The sequence below is a fragment of the Nilaparvata lugens genome, chromosome 7 (genome assembly GCF_014356525.2).
Source record: "Nilaparvata lugens isolate BPH chromosome 7, ASM1435652v1, whole genome shotgun sequence".
NCBI lineage: Eukaryota > Metazoa > Arthropoda > Insecta > Hemiptera > Delphacidae > Nilaparvata > Nilaparvata lugens.
This window is the reverse complement of record NC_052510.1, coordinates 5,656,630-5,676,420: the sequence shown is the minus strand read 5'-3', so window position 1 is coordinate 5,676,420 and position 19,791 is coordinate 5,656,630. Positions and strand designations below refer to the sequence as shown.

The 19,791-nt window shown below is 34.8% G+C and overlaps 1 protein-coding gene across 2 annotated transcripts in view; it reads right to left on the bottom strand.

Moving 5' to 3' along the window:
• Positions 1-1,008: 1,008 nt before the first annotated feature.
• Positions 1,009-19,791, bottom strand: part of LOC111053064 (linear gramicidin synthase subunit D-like) — a 181,011-nt gene continuing 162,228 nt past the window's right edge. The window contains exons 17-20 of one of the 2 annotated variants that reach the window (XM_039433512.1): positions 5,471-5,637; positions 4,821-5,047; positions 3,528-3,761; positions 1,009-2,348 (exon numbers count right to left, since the gene is read on the bottom strand). In XM_039433512.1, the coding sequence (XP_039289446.1) occupies positions 2,235-2,348; positions 3,528-3,761; positions 4,821-5,047; positions 5,471-5,637 (742 nt within the window). In that variant the 3' untranslated portion in view covers positions 1,009-2,234. Of the gene's footprint in view, positions 2,349-3,527; positions 3,762-4,820; positions 5,048-5,461; positions 5,638-19,791 lie in introns of both variants that reach the window. The other variant, XM_039433506.1, reaches the window with a different exon arrangement.

Below are 19,791 nucleotides of genomic sequence, written 5' to 3'. Positions count from 1 at the left end.
GTGTAATCAAAAGGTGATTACAGCTATAGTGGGGTCCACGTTATAATGGCAGTGGAGGAAGATAGGAGAACAACGTTTCCGATTCTCTGCCTTGCCTTTGCCTTCTATAAATAATAGCTGATACCGGTATATCTGATGTTATATCAACTCTTCAAGGGAACTAAGAACTTCAGGCCCTTTTTCCGTCAAAATGCTTCATGGACTGGCCGCCATTTTCTCTATATGTCTACACATTTTCATACCTCTATGTTTTTTCTGAACGATGCGACAACGATTTTAACACGCGAGTAGTCGCGCCCGCGGCAAATTGTAACTTTTGTATGTAGCTTTGGGAATTTTCGTTTTCCAAGGTTGGCAGCTCATGTAATCCTCTCTGTGACTGTCCTCTAGACAATCTTGAACAGTTTGAGGATGACAGAATGAACGTTGACTAATTTCAATGTATAGGTATTATCTTCCTATTTTATATTCCATTTTCTGATTTAAACTTTCATTATCTTTTTATTCTATCTAGATGACGAAAAATGAGTCAAATAGAGAATGTAACATTCCATTCATGAGTAGATTATATTATCCCAAAAATATGATAAATTCTAACAATAAATTTGCAGTATGTATTTTTGGAATCTCCTCCATGTATTATATACTATTAAATAGTATATTATAACATAAAACACGTTAAGAAAGATTTGAAATTGATAAATATTGAAAGAGCCTTGTCAAAACCAACTGTTCATAGTCTAGGGAGCCATAAGGGTGAGTGTGAGCAAAATGCTGACGCGCGACCACTGACGTTCTGCAAGTCCATGCGACAACTCGCGTGTTAAGAAGGCAGTGTCAAGCATTTGAGCGCGAATACGTTCATCTTTGACAGCGTTGTTTTTTGACAAAACATGAATTTTTCACATGGGCCCTTCTTCCATCAGACTCCTCTCTTGTTTAAAATAATCAATTTATAATTGTCAAGAAAATATACTTTCTAATGGTTAAATCATGAATTTTAATAACTGAAATTGAATATTTTATTATAGTTCTACAATGTTTGAACAACATTTTTCCAATGGTTAAATCATGAATTTTAATAACTGAAATTGAATATTTTATTATAGTTCTACAATGTTGGAGCACGATCTGCGGAACTAGAAAGGGATAGCGCTATCAGCTTTGTTGAATGGTATACAAAGGTAGCAACACCAATACCTTTATAATAATAACTGGGTCCTCACTATAAAAACAGCAATCAGGTAGATAGATGGTACCACCACTAGGTCTCTGTACTATAACTAATACTGTACTACAACTTCAAATAATCAAACAAAATAGAAGCCAAACAAAGTGAATTGTGAGTAAAACAGTATAAGATGTATGAAAAAAACAAATTAATAGGAAAATATATAAAATCAACATTTATTTGAGGATTACAGTTTTCTACTTCAATGGATTACCCTATGAACTATAGGACGACATAAAGTACTAATGGAAATTAAATATTAGTGAGTGATATACAATACTCCCTGTTTCAAGGAATAATTCATCATAAAAAATCAAACAGATCTCGAATTTCAACAAATTCTACCACTACTTCTACAAAATTCTAATCAACAATGCGTAATTCAAACTAAGACAACCAAATTAGAATAAGAAGTCATTGAAAATAGCCTACTATAGCAAATAATATTGAAACAATAAATAACTGACGAAAAAAAGTAAAATCAAGAAAAGTTTGAATTGTATCAGTATAAGTTACTACAACATTTTTGTTGAGTTCATTTCAAATTCAATACCAATTTTGATACTTTTATTTAGAAAATGAAATACATTACGATTTTCAGTATGTTATATTGTAATACTCCCTTGTAACATCAAAAATTCACTTATTATGAGCAGTTAACATATTTCAATGTATTTTACCTCTACTTCTACAATACTCAAGTCTACACAACAATTTGTGATTCACATCAATCAAAAGAAACAATATAATTGAATATATTTAAAGGCCTGCACATGTAACAATCAAAAAATTAATAATTTCAATAGAAAAGTGGAAAAACTATGAAAGAGTCTAATGCTATTATTCGATGACAAGATTATTGGCTCCTACAAAAAGGAGTACCTACTTCACTTTGGATATAAGTCTAATATTATGATAATAGATCCTTGGTGGAAATCACTAGTATAGTATTGTTATTAATAATGTGCCAATAGAAGTGAAATATTGAGTAGGTGCCTGTTGATTACTTCAATATTGAACATGAAAATGGCTGCTTGAGGGCAGATACCACTGCATTAGCCACATCTGATGGGTTCAGAGTCTCCACACTACTAGAAAAATCAAATTTTTCCATCACCTAAAACCAAATGAAAAGCAAATAAAAATGAACAAAACAATAAAACTAAAAGTAAACATTGTAAAAAAACAAACAAATAGAAAGTCCTGAAAAATATCTGATGCATACCAGTGAAATGTGAATGCTATGGAAATGAACGAAAGAAGAAAAATAAAGTCAAAATACAGGTGGCACCATCTAATGGCGTTTTCAGCACTAGGTTTAAGCGCTGAGTCTAGACAAAATAAATCAACACTGGTTTATTAAACAAAACTGTTGAACAATTTTGGGATGTTATAATTGTCTAACCACAGTCATGATTAAAAGTTGTTTCATTCTTTAAAACGATAGAAACTTGAGGTTTTTCATTAAGAGAGTTTATGAGGTTTTGGTAAAAGTCGCATTATTCTAAATCTGATTTCAACAGAGAACGCAGTTTTTGCTTTTCGCTAAATGAGGTCAGTCTCGTATCAGATGGAATATATTTAAGTAGAACAGAAACTCAAACGGAGAACAATTCAAAAATGTTTACTGTGATCATTAGTTCTTGAGACTCTTCAGGTTTTGGGTACCGGTAATACATGACTAATGAATTGTATTGAAAGCTACTTCCAAGTTGTTCAACTTACATACTTAGCACAGATTGGCAAGTTTTTAGTGAATTTATCAAATTTAACCACTGATTGATAAACTCATTGGTTCTCGAGGCATTGGTTTTGTTAGATGACATCACTTTATCAGGGTTGAATTTAATAGACGTACTTTTAGCCAGGAGCAAGATAATTTCTTATGAAGATAACATGAAGCTATACAAATGAATATATTTGAAATTATTGTTTCACAACGCAATATTTTGATTTGCTCTTACATGTGGTTATAATTTGAGTGATTTTTTTTAGTAACACTTGAACTACTACAGGACCTCCTGTATACTACCAATAGAGGTATACATAGGAAGTCCTGAATACTATCATGTAACACTCCACTTGCATAAGGAGAGCTCAACAAAAGTCAAGTTAATAAAGTGCAGCTGGTATAGCTGCATTCAGCAATTTAATGCAAACTGTCAGCATTGGTTATAAATAAAAACATGAGTGCTTCTTGCCATTCAAGTGAATGTGACTAGAGAGGTGTCCCCAATAAGCACGTTTGAATACTTGACTCTGTAACTGAGATTGGATATTATTCATTTCAACTTACAACTTTGCCAGCATCTGATGTGATATTGACAATGCGGCCACTTTTCCTCTCAGCCATGCCTCCAACAACAGCTGCCAGACAATTGAGCGATCCCTTGCCATTCACATCTTCCATCTTGCACCACTTGGCAACGTCGCAGTTCTTCATCAACTGATAATACATGCAGTAGCCATTGTCCACTAGAATTTCCACTGGACCCCAACACTTTTCAATGATTCTGACTGCATTATTTACCTAAAATAAAATAAATGAATAAAATCCTTATAATTTTATTGAATTACTTTCTACCATTTTGTGATTGTTAGGCAAGTATGCTTAATAGAATTTTCAACAGATTTCGAATGTAATGTTTAAACTGTAAACTATCAGTCAATTCAATAAATTATAATAATATTGCTATAGCTTAATTTAATCCTGAATGTTTTTACACTGATATCATATGACATCAATTCATTATGGCCGACTGCACACTCAAGTGAATCTAGGGGAAGAAGAGAATGAACACTGTGTATCATCACAAAGTGGAAGGAAGTATTTCCAAAGTAAAGTATTTCTTTCTCTATAGTATCATACTAATTGCTGGAATCAATTGCACCAGATCATCTAGATACAGATGATCCTGTACCACAGTATACATACAGTATGGAAACTTAGCTAGTACCCTGGCGCAAAAATCCGCCATCTTCTTAGGAAGCGCCGCATTGTAATCGTATTGATGGTAGGTTCTGATCACTTTAATGATCCGGATCAATTAATCTCGTTCACTGCCACGAGCCAATCAGAAGACCAGGATTGGAACTTCCTAAGGTCACGTTACGTGTCTAAAGTGAGGTCCACGTTATAATGACAGTATTTGATCAACTTTGGTTTTGCTATCCTTGTCTATCATTCGACAAAGACGGTGGTACTATCTTTTTCTAGGTACACAACGATGACAATTATGTTTTTGACAGTGCAGAAATATAATTAGTTAATGCAGAGAATCGGCATCGCTATTCTTCTATCTTTATTCACTGCCATTATACCGTGGACCACACTAGTATTTGCGCCATGTAAAAAGCATTGGTTAGATAGGCGTTTTATTGACAGTTTCCATTCTGTACCTATTCTGTGCCTGTACCTAGTAACTGGAATTTAAGGAAATGCCTGTGAAAATCGAAAAGCAACAGATCAGGGATGTGATTACTAAGCAATTAGTGTGATATTTAATTGCTCAGAATACATTCTTTCCATCTCCACAAACCAATTTCGCACTAAATTTGTAGAAAGTTGAAGAAAATAGAAATATCTCACCTCACTTGAGCTAGAGACGTCAACTTTCATAGCAAGAACTTCGCTTGCTCCAGCCTGCTCCAATTTTTTATTCAAATTTTCCAGTTGCTCGAAATTTGCAGCAAACATGGCGACCTTTGCATTGCACAGAGCCAGCTTCTCAGCAATGGCGGCTCCAATATCCGAGGAAGCTTCACTCACCAAAACTATCTTACCGCTCAGATCTGTGTCAATCTCTGCACTAGCTTCTGCAAAAATTATGAAACATTAATTATTAATTGTTGATAGAATAATTTATATAGTTGAAAATCATTCGAGAAACATGTTGTTGTCTATGGCCCAGTTGCACGTGAATCTAAATCAAATATTAGATTCAATGAAGGTTGAATGACTTCATTTGACTATGGCTAATTTAATAATCATAAATTGATTTCTAACTTATATCCGCTCACTTGAGAGCAATAGGAATACCCGGTTGACTTAATGTTACTAAAAACAGAGGGAGAAAGAATAAGAGAGCAATCTATCTTGTGATGTGAAGAAATCACAGTAGAATAACTATGACTTGAATTATCAAGCTCAAGCAATCACAGTTTGAGATAAATGGATTGAAATCAAGTCCAACTTCATATTGTATTAATTTGAATGAATGTTGAGCTCACCTGACTTACTGGGACTATTAGCGGCCACAGGAATGCATCCCAATTGGTGGAGATGGTCAAGGTATTTGCTATAGACCTCAGCATCGACTACCGGGTATGTCACCTTTCTCTTTTCAATGAAACAGTTCAGTCTCTGTCTTTTCAATTCAGCCAAATTGGTGAAGTAATTTTCATTCCTGCAACAGTAAATTGATCAAATACTAGGGTATATTATATCACGAATAAATTTCCGTTAATCAGAACTAATCATTTATAATATATTTTGGTAAAACAAGGGATTGAATTTTGTTTTGAGACATTCATTTTTTTGTATTATTATCGTAGCAACTTCTTGGATCAACACAAAATATGGGGGGAATCAGTTCAAATTCAGAGTAATTAGAATAGTTATGTGAATACTTCCTATTTTTCTAAATTAATAACTCATCAACATGTAAATTAGGTGAATTAATCTATATAAATAAAAATCGAGCCTCAAATTTTGACATTCAATAACTTTTTTATGTGTTCACCGAATTTTTTTTCTTTTGTGTTCGTTATGTTCAGGACCAGGTTTATGGCCAATAATATCAAATCTATTATCCGATTTCAGGACTCTTTCCTACGTTCCTTCAAGGTTTACATGTTCAGGGCCACACACAGAAATGAAAATCAGCTGTTATAATCATTGCGTCATCCAACAGCCGTTGATAGATAGTAGACAAGAATGTGTGCTGCTCCATAACAATACCTACTATTACTTCAGGCCCCACAACTAATTAATGACGTCATAACATGTAGATTGATTCTTCCTAGATCATAGTAGTTTCTATTATCTTATCAATGTATGATCTCTAATTTTTGTTACTGTATCGATTTTTTATTGGATGGAATACTATCTGAATTCTAGATTAAAGACATTAATTTGTATTCTATTAAATAGAAATTTTATTGAGATAAAAAACACTTTATTCCACTAATGCAATAATTTATCCATACTTCCAGCTTGATAGACATAGGCCTACTCGATTCAGTGATAGAGCTATTGATGAATTCATCTTAACCAAAAATACTCAATAGCCTGTATTAAAATAAAGGAGAGGTAAATCAAAGATAAACCAAATTAAATGTAACTCTTTTTTAGGAAAGAGGTTCCCACAAACTTGATCACAATAAATCTGTGATACAAAAAAACTCATCAGGAGAATGCTTCTTAGTTCAAAGCTAAAACCTTTAATATTATGTTATGGACAGTTTCAACACTTTCCATTTATTTTCAATTTATTATTCAAATGTTCTTTTACACACTTTATTTACAGTGTTCTTCCACACTCTAATTATGACACTGTTATTTCACATTTCATTTACACTGTTCTTCTGCACTCTAATTAAATTTTCCACTCACACTTTATTCACACTGTTCTTTTACACTTCACTAAAACCGTTGTTTCTTAGAATTGAAGTTATTTCTTCTTATCGCTCGTATCCATTTTCGTTTCAAAGTTTCATCTTTCGGAAAAGAAAATATTTTACGGAAACTTTTGGAGTCCTGTTATAATTCCTGTAACAATTAGGTAAACAACAGTATCCCATGATTTAGAACCCCACATTCATCATTACTTTCCACAAACGAGTATTAGAAGAATGATAAACAAACCATATTTATTGAAATGGAAGACCGTGAAAATTGAATTATTGTAATTCCAATTTTGTTGATTACCATATCAGATGTGATAACAAGCATCAGCGCTCTTATTTCGCTTGCTTACCGCCAGTAGATCATCGATCTACATGACTGTGATGACGTCATAGTTTATTAGAGCTTCAGTTGTGAGGCCTGAAGTAATAGTAGGTATTGTCCATAACCACCCTTGTATTTTATTCTAAACGCCCCGACTAAAAAAATGACTGTTCTGTGACAACCATCCAGCAGTGCCCCCTCAGGTTGAAGACATTGCTTTGTTTCAAATAATTGTGTTGTCTTCGGTGTTTGGAATTAATTTATTTTCAGTCAATTATTTATTTTGGAGTTGGACAATTATCTATATAAATGAAATCTATTAAAATTAATAATATGAATAATAGCATCTAAAGTAAAGTACACTAAGCTAAACCAAGCTAAACATTATTGTTTTCATCATTTGCATAATACTACAATAATAATTGATTGGAGTAAATAAAAGCTTTTGATAGCATGTTTGAAGTTTAGTATGTCTAGATATTGGTATGGAAAATATTGGACAGTGCTTCTCGAAAGTTGTGAAAGTTATAAAAGTGTAGTGTGAAAGTTGTAAAAAAGTAAAGTGTAAAAGTTGTAAATGTGTAAGAGTAATTGCTGCAAAATTCAATCTTAATGATTTACAAAAGGAATAGTAATAAATGACAATGAGCTGTAGATAGTGCTCAACAAATAGAATACAGTAATATAGGCGGCATAGGCCTTCAGTAAATTAAATGTCAAGTTAGACATCAATAGAACAATTAATAGGCGTCGGTGGCCTCAGTGAATTGAATGTCAAGATAGGCATCAATAGAACAATTAATAGGCGTCGGTGGCCTCAGTGAATTGAATGTCAAGATAGACATCAATAGAACAATTAATAGGCGTCAGTGGCCTTAAAATGACACTTAAGAGCTAAGGGTAGCTATTAAATACAATGTAAAGATTGTCCAAGTTAAATACAGGCGACATGGGCCTTCAATGAATTGAATGTCAAGATAGACATCAATAGAACGATTAATAGGCGTCAGTGGCCTCAGTGAATTGAATGTCAAGATAGACATCAATAGAACAATTAATAGGCATCGGTGGCCTCAGTGAATTGAATGTCAAGATAGACATCAATAGAACAATTAATAGGCGTCAGTGGCCTTAAAATGACACTTAAGAGCTAAGGGTAGCTATTAAATACAATGTAAAGATTGTCCAAGTTAAATACAGGCGACATAGGCCTTCAATGAATTGAATGTCAAGATAGACATCAATAGATAAGGGCAGCTATTAACAAAATTAAATATCTTGGTCGATATTAATACGCTTGTAAAGCCAAGGGTAGCTATCAACAAAATTAAATATCTTGGTCGATATTAATACGCTTGTAAAGCCAAGGGTAGCTATCAAAATTGAATGAAGTACATATTATAACCTTGACATTATGTAGGACAGTGCTCTCAATGAGACATGCACTGTAATATATTGAATTCATGAAAATAGGTTACCAAATGTATGGACAATTAAATGTTTTTATTTGCCGAAAAAGTAGAATGATAGCTACAAAAATTGTATAAATGCACATAAAACTGTTTGACTTAGAAATAGAGAGCGTGGTCCATTATCGAAACGCTGTAGCATTTTATGAACAATTATGTAATACATACGTAAATGAAAATTGAATAGAACGATTTACGTAACCTGAATAAAATTTTGAAGAAGAGATGCAGCCAGGCAGACAGGCAAGGAATCCGCAGTACCCAAAAGAACAGGACATCAGCAAGCGACGATGTGATCTGGCCATGCGATGACAAGAATGGAAGCGTCCACCACAGCAGGCAAATCCCCCAGTGGAAATGTGAGCAGGAGCATGTAGAATTCCAAACGAATAATCCGACTTTCAAGTTGTGGAATTTTTAGATTGATTTCCAAACGGTAGAGATGATGAACTTGAAAGTTTGAGTTTCAAGAGGTGAAGCCAATCGTTAGAAGAATGGCAATTGACGCCCACACGAGGTTGTGAACTTGACAAAGTTTATCAGCGTAAATATGTGAAGAAATCGATGAATAATTGAATCACAATTGAAGAATAGAATAAACGAATTAATTTGGAAGAATAATTCACTTTTAAAAAACGTTCTGTAAACTAGATGAATTTGGATGAAAGGTTTAGACCGGGAGCGTAAGTGCCCTCACCGACTAGGAACCATTGAAAGACAAGAAGACAGACCGACGCTCTAGCAACAAAAGGAAAGCGGAAATGTCAGCCACGTACATAAAACGTTTACAAACGTTTGGTGAAAAAGTGGCAAATATCTAGAAAGTAAGATGCCTAAAGACAAAATAAATTCCAAAAAATCGAATAGTACAAATATTAAAATTGAAACGACAAATAACACGACGAAAAGTATAGGAAACCAACTTGATTATAGCAGTGCCGTAGAACCGTGACTGTGACGTCACCGGACAGCGCAGACGGAAAATGACGACATGATGTCTACGTAGTAGCGGAACGAGTAACAAGTGGAACCGTTACAATAAATGCTTTGTCAGATTTTACAAATACAATGTAATGTATCAATTAATATTTGATGCCAATGTATTCCTTACTTGTTGGGATTCAAAAGCAAAACAATTTCAGGCCTGGAGTGAATCATTATTGATGGAAGATTTTATTGGAAATTGCAATTAACCAACTGCTGGAATATTTGAAATAATTATGAATCATTATTCACTAAAAAATGCACATGAGTGAACAACGATATTTGCACAGCCTTCATTGTTGTGTAGTCATCAAGGGTAGTTCCACCTCATCACTGTCAAATAATCCATCAACCAGTGTCATTAAAAGTCAATGATCTAATCTGAATCTTGAGAGAACTATTGATCTAACAGTTTAGGTGAGTTCCGAACCACTGGATTGAATAGGTTACCTTTGATTAATGGTCCGAGCATGTCCCATGCAGAGAGACCCAGAACTGCTACTCGGTCATCTTGCTTATAGGGATAAGCCCTGTGCCTCCACGTATGAGAGAATAAGGCATCTCTGTGAGTGAATCGAGTGCCTGGAAATATAGAAAAATACTTTGTAAAATAAATTTAACTCGTCCAAACCGTTTAATGAAATAAGATTGGAGTGAAGATCTAAAAATATATCAACGACTCATCTGTAGCCAACTAAAATAAATAATATTTCAGTCTAGAAAAATGGAAATAAGTATATCTTCAGCATAGAAGTAGATTCTACATTGAACAAAAATATCAATGCTAATAATGATCTACCTACTTTCCCTAAATACATGTGAAACTTGATGTTCTAGTTAAAATCGAAATTTGAAAATAAGACAACCATTTTGAATATTTTTCAATCAATTTTGTAACTTTTCATGTTACAGGATGAGAAATGGAATTTCTTGCTTACTGCTGATGATTTTCCATTTTTCCAATTCAATAAGGTTGTTCTAGCATTATTTATTATAAACTGCAATCGACAGACATCATCTACGATTGAGTGAGTTGATGAATGAAAGCATATCTCTCACCCTTTGGCTTGCCAGTTGTTCCTGAGGAGTAGACAATGCAGGCCATATCATCCAGTGAAACTGGCACTGAGGCCGGTGTCATCTTATTGCGATAATCATTCCATTTGAAATATTGACCATAGTCCAATGTCTTCATGTTGATTACACGACTCTTCTCCATTTTGTGAAAGCGATCAACAAAGTCTGTTGTGGTACAGACCACAAGTGGTGTTGCATCTTCTAGCACAGAATCCAGTAGATGCTGAGGGTAAGATACCTCGAGAGGCAAGTAGGCCGCTCCTGGAAAAGAATTTATACAACAGAATAGTTTAAAGTTTATCAAAGAGTGAACAATGAGATATTGAATTGATTCATAAAATACTAGAGAAATATTAAGAAGAAGAAGAAGAGAAGAAGAAGAAGAAGAAGAAGAAGAAGAGAAGAAGAAGAAGAAGAAGAAGAAGAAGAAGAAGAAGAAGAAGAAGAAGAGAAGAAGAAGAAGAAGAAGAAGAAGAAGAAGAAGAAGAAGAAGAAGAAGAAGAAGAAGAAGAAGAAGAAGAAGAAGAAGAAGAAGAAGCGAGAAGAAGAAGAAGAAGAAGCGAGAAGAAGAAGAAGAAGAAGAAGAAGAAGAAGAAGAAGAAAGAAGAAGAAGAAGCGAGAAGAAGCGAGAAGAAGCGAGAAGAAGCGAGAAGAAGAAGAAGAAGAAGAAGCGAGAAGAAGCGAGAAGAAGAAGAAGAAGAAGAAGAAGAAGAAAGAAGAAGAAGAAGAAGAAGAAGAAGAAAGAAGAAGAAGAAGAAGAAGAAGAAGAAGCGAGAAGAAGAAGAAGAAGCGAGAAGAAGCGAGAAGAAGCGAGAAGAAGCGAGAAGAAGCGAGAAGAAGCGAGAAGAAGAAGAAGAAAGAAGAAGAAGAAGAAGAAGAAGAAGAAAGAAGAAGAAGAAAGAAGAAGAAGAAGAAGAAGAAGAAGCGAGAAGAAGAAGAAGAGAAGAAGAAGAAGAAGAAGAAGAAAGAAGAAGAAGAAGAAGAAGAAGACAACATTATACATTACTTTATAATTGATAATATTGTATTGTGATTGGAATCCATTAAGCCTGATCCACATCTACCAACACTGGACAGACACGCAACGCAGTGTGTCAGACACAATTAAAAGTATTGTTCACTTTGATTTGCATGAGTGTATTCACATCTAGCAGCAACTGGCCGCACAGACACAGACCAGCAAGGCCATGCAAATTACTGTCTGTCTGTGTTGGACAATGTGAATGAGGCTTCAACTAGTCAATAGACCATCGATATAGTACTCTACAATTACAAACTACAATCAGGTCTATAACATAGTTTTAGAAAAGGTATGATAATCACATATTGTTTAAAGAGGAGTTGAGAGGTGAAAAGGACCAGAGACATGATTAAATTGATAGTAATCCAAAAAAGTAGTTTGTCAGCGAGATCTCCTGCCTTAAAGGCACACTACTAATAGTAGAAACAACTACTAATGTGATGGTGAAGTATAAATAACTAACAGCACTGAGAAACACTGAATTTGAAAAAGTTTCATATTATTGTGGAAAATAATCTTCATAAAAAGGGATAAATAATTCTTATAATCTAATTATGGAGTAAACTAGTAATTATGCATATCTCATAAACAATAATGGAAAGGAATTAAAGTACATTAAAAGCAATATGGAAAAGTTCCTCAATAACAATGTAAGGTACTTGCATATTCAACAAATTTTATCAATAACTTATAGAAATTGTTGATAAACTGGGAAATTGTGTCTTATTATCGAATTCAATGAGGTCTTGTACTAAATATTCGAATTTAAGCAATCTATCATTGATACTGGAATAGTCAACACTCCAACAAAGCAAAAAGACAAAAACTCACTTTAAAAATAATGTTATCATGAACTGCCCAATTATCGGGAGTTTTCCTCGCTTGTCTCCGAAAAATCTCATGGAGACATCCTTGGCTGTCATAGCCGTCCATTTCCACTTCGGTTATTTCCATTTTCATCAGAATCAGATCAACCATCCAGTAGATTTTCACGCCCAAAAATCATTCACTCGAGTTGCCAACACTAGCAATTTCCTTCACTATTGAAACTCTCCTGAAAAAACATGACAACAGTAAAACATGGATGAATTATTTCACTCATTCAAAGCTGCAATATCGGGTTGATTTATGATCAATGTTAATTTCGTTATTATACCTATATTTAATATCCAGTGACGGATCCAAAGAGAAGAAGAAGAAGAAGAAGAAGAAGAAGAAGAAGAAGAAGAAGAAGAAGAAGAAGAAGAAGAAGAAGAAGAAGAAGAAGAAGAAGAAGAAGAAGAAGAAGAAGAAGAAGAAGAAGAAGAAGAAGAAGAAGAAGAAGAAGAAGAAGAAGAAGAAGAAGAAGAAGAAGAAGAAGAAGAAGAAGAAGAAGAAGAAGAAGAGAAGAAGAAGAAGAGGAGAAGAAGAAGAAGAAGAAGAAGAAGAAGAAGAAGAAGAAGAAAGAAGAAGAAGAAGAAGAAGAAGAAGAAGAAGAAGAAGAAGAAGAAGAAGAAGAAGAAGAAGAAGAAGAAGAAGAAGAAGAAGAAGAAGAAGAAGAAGAAGAAGAAGAAGAAGAAGAAGAAGAGAAGAAGAAGAAGAAGAAGAAGAAGAAGAAGAAGAAGAAGAAGAAGAAGAAAGAAGAAGAAGAAGAAGAAGAAGAAGAAGAGAAGAAGAAGAAGAGAAGAAGAAGAAGAAGAAGAAGAAGAAGAAGAAGAAGAAGAAGAAGAAGAAGAAGAAGAAGAAAGAAGAAGAAGAAGAAGAGAAGAAGAAGAAGAAGAAGAAGAAGAAGAAGAGAAGAAGAAGAAGAAGAAGAAGAAGAAGAAGAAGAAGAAGAAGAAGAAGAAGAAGAAGAAGAAGAAGAAGAAGAAGAAGAAGAAGAAGAAGAAGAAGAAGAAGAAGAAGAGAAGAAGAAGAAGAAGAGAAGAAGAAGAAGAAGAAGAAGAAGAAGAAGAAGAAGAAGAAGAAGAAGAGAAGAAGAAGAAGAAAGAAGAAGAAGAAGAAGAAGAAGAAGAAGAAGAAGAAGAGAAGAAGAAGAAGAAGAAGAAGAAGAAGAAGAAAGAAGAAGAAGAAGAAGAAGAAGAAGAAGAAGAAGAAGAAGAAGAAGAAGAAGAAGAGAAGAAGAAGAAGAAGAAGAAGAAGAAGAAGAAAGAAGAAGAAGAAGAAGAAGAAGAAGAAGAAGAAGAAGAAGAAGAAGAAAGAAGAAGAAGAAGAAGAAGAAGAAGAAGAAGAAGAAGAAGAAGAAGAAGAAGAAGAAGAAGAAGAAGAAGAAGAAGAAGAAGAAGAAGAGAAGAAGAAGAAGAAGAAAGAAGAAGAAGAAGAGAAGAAGAAGAAGAGAAGAAGAAGAAGAGAAGAAGAAGAAGAAAGAAGAAGAAGAAGAAGAAGAAGAAGAAGAAAGAAGAAGAAGAAGAAAGAAGAAGAAGAAGAGAAGAAGAAGAAGAAGAAGAAGAAGAAGAAGAAGAAGAAGAAGAAGAAGAAGAAGAAGAAGAAGAAGAAGAAGAAGAAGAAGAAGAAGAAGAAGAGAAGAAGAAGAAGAAGAGAAGAAGAAGAAGAAGAAGAAGAAGAAGAAGAAAGAAGAAGAAGAAGAAGAGAAGAAGAAGAAGAAGAAGAAGAAGAAGAAGAGAAGAAGAAGAAGAAAGAAGAAGAAGAAGAAGAAAGAAGAAGAAGAAGAAGAAGAAGAAGAAGAGGAAGAAGAAGAAGAAGAAGAAGAAGAAGAAGAAGAAGAAGAAGAAGAAGAAGAAGAAGAAGAAGAAGAAGAAAGAAGAAGAAGAAGAGAAGAAGAAGAAGAGAAGAAGAAGAAGAGAAGAAGAAGAAGAGAAGAAGAAGAAGAGAAGAAGAAGAAGAAGAAGAAGAAGAAGAAGAAGAAGAAGAAGAAGAAGAAGAAGAAGAAGAAGAGAAGAAGAAGAAGAGAAGAAGAAGAAGAAGAAGAAGAAGAAGAAGAAGAAGAAGAAGAAGAAGAAGAAGAAGAAGAAGAGAAGAAGAAGAAGAAGAAGAAAGAAGAAGAAGAAGAAGAAGAAGAAGAAGAAGAAGAAGAAGAAGAAGAAGAAGAAGAAGAAGAAGAAGAGAAGAAGAAGAAGAGAAGAAGAAGAAGAAGAAGAAGAAGAAGAAGAGAAGAAGAAGAAGAAAGAAGAAGAAGAAGAAGAAGAAGAAGAAGAGAAGAAGAAGAAGAAGAAGAAGAGAAGAAGAAGAAGAAGAAGAAGAAGAAGAAGAAGAAGAAGAAGAGAAGAAGAAGAAGAAGAAAGAAGAAGAAGAAGAAGAAGAAGAAGAAGAAAGAAGAAGAAGAAGAAGAAAGAAGAAGAAGAAGAAAGAAGAAGAAGAAGAAGAAGAAGAAGAAGAAGAAGAAGAAGAAGAAGAAGAAGAAAGAAGAAGAAGAAGAAAGAAGAAGAAGAAGAGAAGAAGAAGAAGAAGAAGAAGAAGAAGAAGAAGAAGAAGAAGAAGAAGAAAGAAGAAGAAGAAGAAGAAGAAGAAGAAGAGAAGAAGAAGAAGAAGAAGAAGAAGAAGAGAAGAAGAAGAAGAAAGAAGAAGAAGAAGAAGAAGAAGAAGAAGAAGAAGAAGAAAGAAGAAGAAGAAGAAAGAAGAAGAAGAAGAAGAAGAGAAGAAGAAGAAGAAAGAAGAAGAAGAAGAGAAGAAGAAGAAGAGAAGAAGAAGAAGAAGAAGAAGAAGAAGAAGAGAAGAAGAAGAAGAAAGAAGAAGAAGAAGAAGCGGTACTTGCATATTCAACAAATTTTGTATGTTATAACTTTAATACATTGTATCAGTACTTTACACTGTACTTATATTTTGTGTAGCCTACTTATATAAGTCCCGTTTCACAACTACCAACACCAGCCAGACACGTATAACGGTGTGTGCCAGACATTCGAGTATTTTCAATGTAATTACAAAATGAGAAGACTGACATCTACCAGTCATTCATTGACTGCACAAACATGGAACAGCAATGGTCAGGCACATTGCTGCATTGTATGATTAGTCTACCTTCCACATAATTATTGCAAAATAATGGAGGTGCAATTCCTTGGTGAAGACTCTAGCCGCGCGGCTCAATTAGTCGCGACTGGAGCACATAACCCTATAAATTCATTAGATTCGATAATTCATTAGATATGATAATTGAAAATTTAATATAGTAGCAAACACTTCTAATTCATCTGCCGCCATAACGTTCATACAACATACTTTACTCCCGATGTCTTCACCACGGTCTTAGAATCAAGGAATTGTCAATAAAAATATAATTAATCATTAAATCTAATAGATTTATAGGTTATGTGCTCCAGCCACGACGGCCCTGGACGCGCATCACTAGCCACATGGCTGGAGTTGCGTGTTGTATGTAGTCAAGTAATTGTAGTCTTTTACTATTAATTCAATTTAATAATTTTTATATCAATAAATGATCCATATAGCAATTTATACCACCCGCATGTTGAAGGCAAGGTTTTTGAAAATGAACATGATAAAATTAGCTAATACAATATTTAGCTTTTGATAATTGTCCCAGTGGTCAAAGCGTTTTACACCAGCACATCTGTAGTTTTATCTCAAAGACAGGGCTTGTAGTTCATCATTTCCATTAGTCATATTGAGTTGATTTGCATCCCACAGCCATGATACTTGCTTGCTACCGGGACTCAATAAATTTCAACTCCAACTCACAAAATTCGGTACAAATTCGACATCGGACAGACGAATCTTGGCCGACATTTGCGACCTGCGGGAGCAACGCCAGGTCAGCATTGCGGTATGGGCCTGAGTAATATATAAATATTTAGTATTATTATAAAGTAATTGGGGAAACTGTTCCATTTGCAACAATGCAAATGCAAGCTCAACATCTACGAAATCAGTGAGTGTAGAAATGCTCAATAGGATATGGCATCGCTCATATGAGTCAAGCCCCTACATTGACGCGCTGAATTTATTTTGGTTGACATCAGAAAAAAGACGCTATCATATACTTAAAGCTAAGAGACAGGAGCCAATACGCATCTATACTGCCCGTATGGGGCACTTCAGTATATGGGCCATTGTATGCAAAAATGGAGAATCAGAAACAATGCAGAGTTAAGTAACATTTTGCGAGGAGAAAATATAGTACGATTCATGAAGTCTAGAAGAATCAGCTGGCTGGGACATGCGCAAAGAATGGAGAACAATAGGATGCAGAGGTAGGTGCTTGTTGGAAGAATGGAAGGAAAGAGGAAAAGAGGTCGCCCGAGAACACGTTGGCTACAGGATGTAGAAAAAGATCTGGCGTGCTTAGTAGTGAGGAGCTGGAAGAGACTGAACAATCAGAGGGATGAATGGAGGCGAATTGTTGAGAAGGCCAAGATCCACGCAGGGCTGTAGCGCATTCGTAAGTAGCCGATTATAAAAATATCTAGTTTTAAATTATATTGTAATAAGGAAAACATTTAATGTCAAAAACGGCCACAGCCTAATTGAATGAAGACAGAAAAGGTTTAATAATTTAGAAAACCATTAAAGAATAGACAGAGAAGGTTTAGGTGAAAGCAGGCTATACACACATAATAGTATGTGCTAACAAATTAAATTCAATAGCTACCACCCAAAACTGATATTGATCACCTAAGAGTTCTCCTTTGTGAAATAGGGCATCAAAGAAATAATTCTAACGGGAATAGTTATTGTAAGTTGATTGAGTTTTTGGGATGTATTTGTTTGCTTGTTTAACTGAATAAATAATGAGAAAAAGGTGACAAGTGATAAATATTCCAATTGAAGACGGTAGCCTGCAATCCAAGCACAAGTTGCAGGCAGTCAGTTGACTCCATTCAGAATGCAACTTCACAACAAATAAACATAGAAGAAAACCATCTATTATGTAGTCTGTAGTGAATAGCAATCTCTACTCAGCCGGAAAATATTCAACAAATTTTGTATGTTATAACTTTAATACATTGTATCAGTACTTTACACTGTACTTATATTTTGTGTAGCCTACTTATATAAGTCCCGTTTCACAACTACCAACACCAGCCAGACACGTATAACGGTGTGTGCCAGACATTCGAGTATTTTCAATGTAATTACAAAATGAGAAGACTGACATCTACCAGTCATTCATTGACTGCACAAACATGGAACAGCAATGGTCAGGCACATTGCTGCATTGTATGATTAGTCTACCTACCACATAATTATTGCAAAATAGTAGAGGTGCAATTCCTTGGTAACGACTATAGCCGCGCGGCTCAATTAGTCGCGACTGGAGCACATAACCTATAAATTCATTAGATTCGATAATTCATTAGATATGATAATTGAAAATTTAATATAGTAGCAAACACTTCCAATTAATCTGCCGCCATAATGTTCATACAACATACTTTACTCCCAATGTCTTCACCACGGTCTTAGAATCAAGGAATTGTCAATAAAAATATAATTAATCATTAAATCTAATAGATTTATAGGTTATGCGCTCCAGCCACGACGGCCCTGGACGCGCATCACTAGCCACATGGCTGGAGTTGCGTGTTATATGTAGTCAAGTAATTGTAGTCTTTTACTATTAATTCAATTTAATAATTTTTATATCAATAAATGATCCATATAGCAATTTATACCACCCGCATGTTGAAGGCAAGGTTTTTGAAAATGAACATGATAAAATTAGCTAATACAATATTTAGCTTTTGATAATTGTCCCAGTGGTCAAAGCGTTTTACACCAGCACATGTGTAGTTTTATCTCAAAGACAGGGCTTGTAGTTCATCATTTCCATGAGTCATATTGAGTTGATTTGCATCCCACAGCCATGATACTTGCTTGCTACCGGGACTCAATAAATTTCAACTCCAACTCACAAAATTAGGTACAAATTCGACATCGGACAGACGAATCTTGGCCGACATTTGCGACCTGCGGGAGCAACGCCAGGTCAGCATTGCGGTATGGGCCTGAGTATTATATAAATATTTAGTATTATTATAAAGTAATTGGGGAAACTGTTCCATTTGCAACAATGCAAATGCAAGCTCAACATCTACGAAATCAGTGAGTGTAGAAATGCTCAATAGGATATGGCATCGCTCATATGAGTCAAGCCCCTACATTGACGCGCTGAATTTATTTTGGTTGCCATCAGAAAAAAGACGCTATCATATACTTCAAGCTAAGAGACAGGAGCCAATTCGCAACTATACTGCCCGTATGGGGCACTTTAGTATATGGGCCATTGTATGCGAAAATGGAGAATGGAAAATCAGAAGCAATGCAGAGTTAAGAAACATTTTGCGAGGCGAAGATATAGTACGATTCATGAAGTCTAGAAGAATCAGCTGGCTGGGACATGTGTAAAGAATGGAGAACAATAGGATGCAGAGGCAGGTGCTTGTTGGAAGAATGGAAGGAAAGAGGAAAAGAGGTCGCCCGAGAACACGTTGGCTACAGGATGTAGAAAAAGATCTGGCGTGCTTAGTAGTGAGGAGCTGGAAGAGACTGAACAATCAGAGGGATGAATGGAGGCAAATTGTTGAGAAGGCCAAGGTCCACGCAGGGCTGTAGCGCCTTTGTAAGTAGCCAATTATAAAAATATCTAGTTTTAAATTATATTGTAATAAGGAAAACTGTTCAATTTGCATCTATGAAATCTAAACAAATACAAGCTTGACCTCTACGAAATTAGTTTGGGTGAGTGTGTATAAATTGCATTGCTCATAATAGATAAGTTATAAGCCCCTACATAGACGCGCTGAATTTATTTTGAACGTCTTCAAAAAAAAGCACTGGTATAATTTAAGGAACAATAATATGCATCCTGTTAACAAGCTGAGAAAAATAAACGTTCATAGTTGGGGCCTTGCCCTACCGTAGTTAGGCTACTTCCTCTGAATCTCAACACTCGGGTCCCGTTCAGAGAATGTCTGCTTCAGAACAGATCCACTGACAGTTTAATATGGACTTTGAAATAAATTTTTGGTAGGCTCAAGTCAGTTTATTATTGGAACCCCCTTACAATCGCAGCTCTGTTTATTTGTCATAATCAACCCGATTCAACCAGAATTCTCAAGTTCCAAAACAACCTGATTCAAGTGAGATTCACTTTGAACTA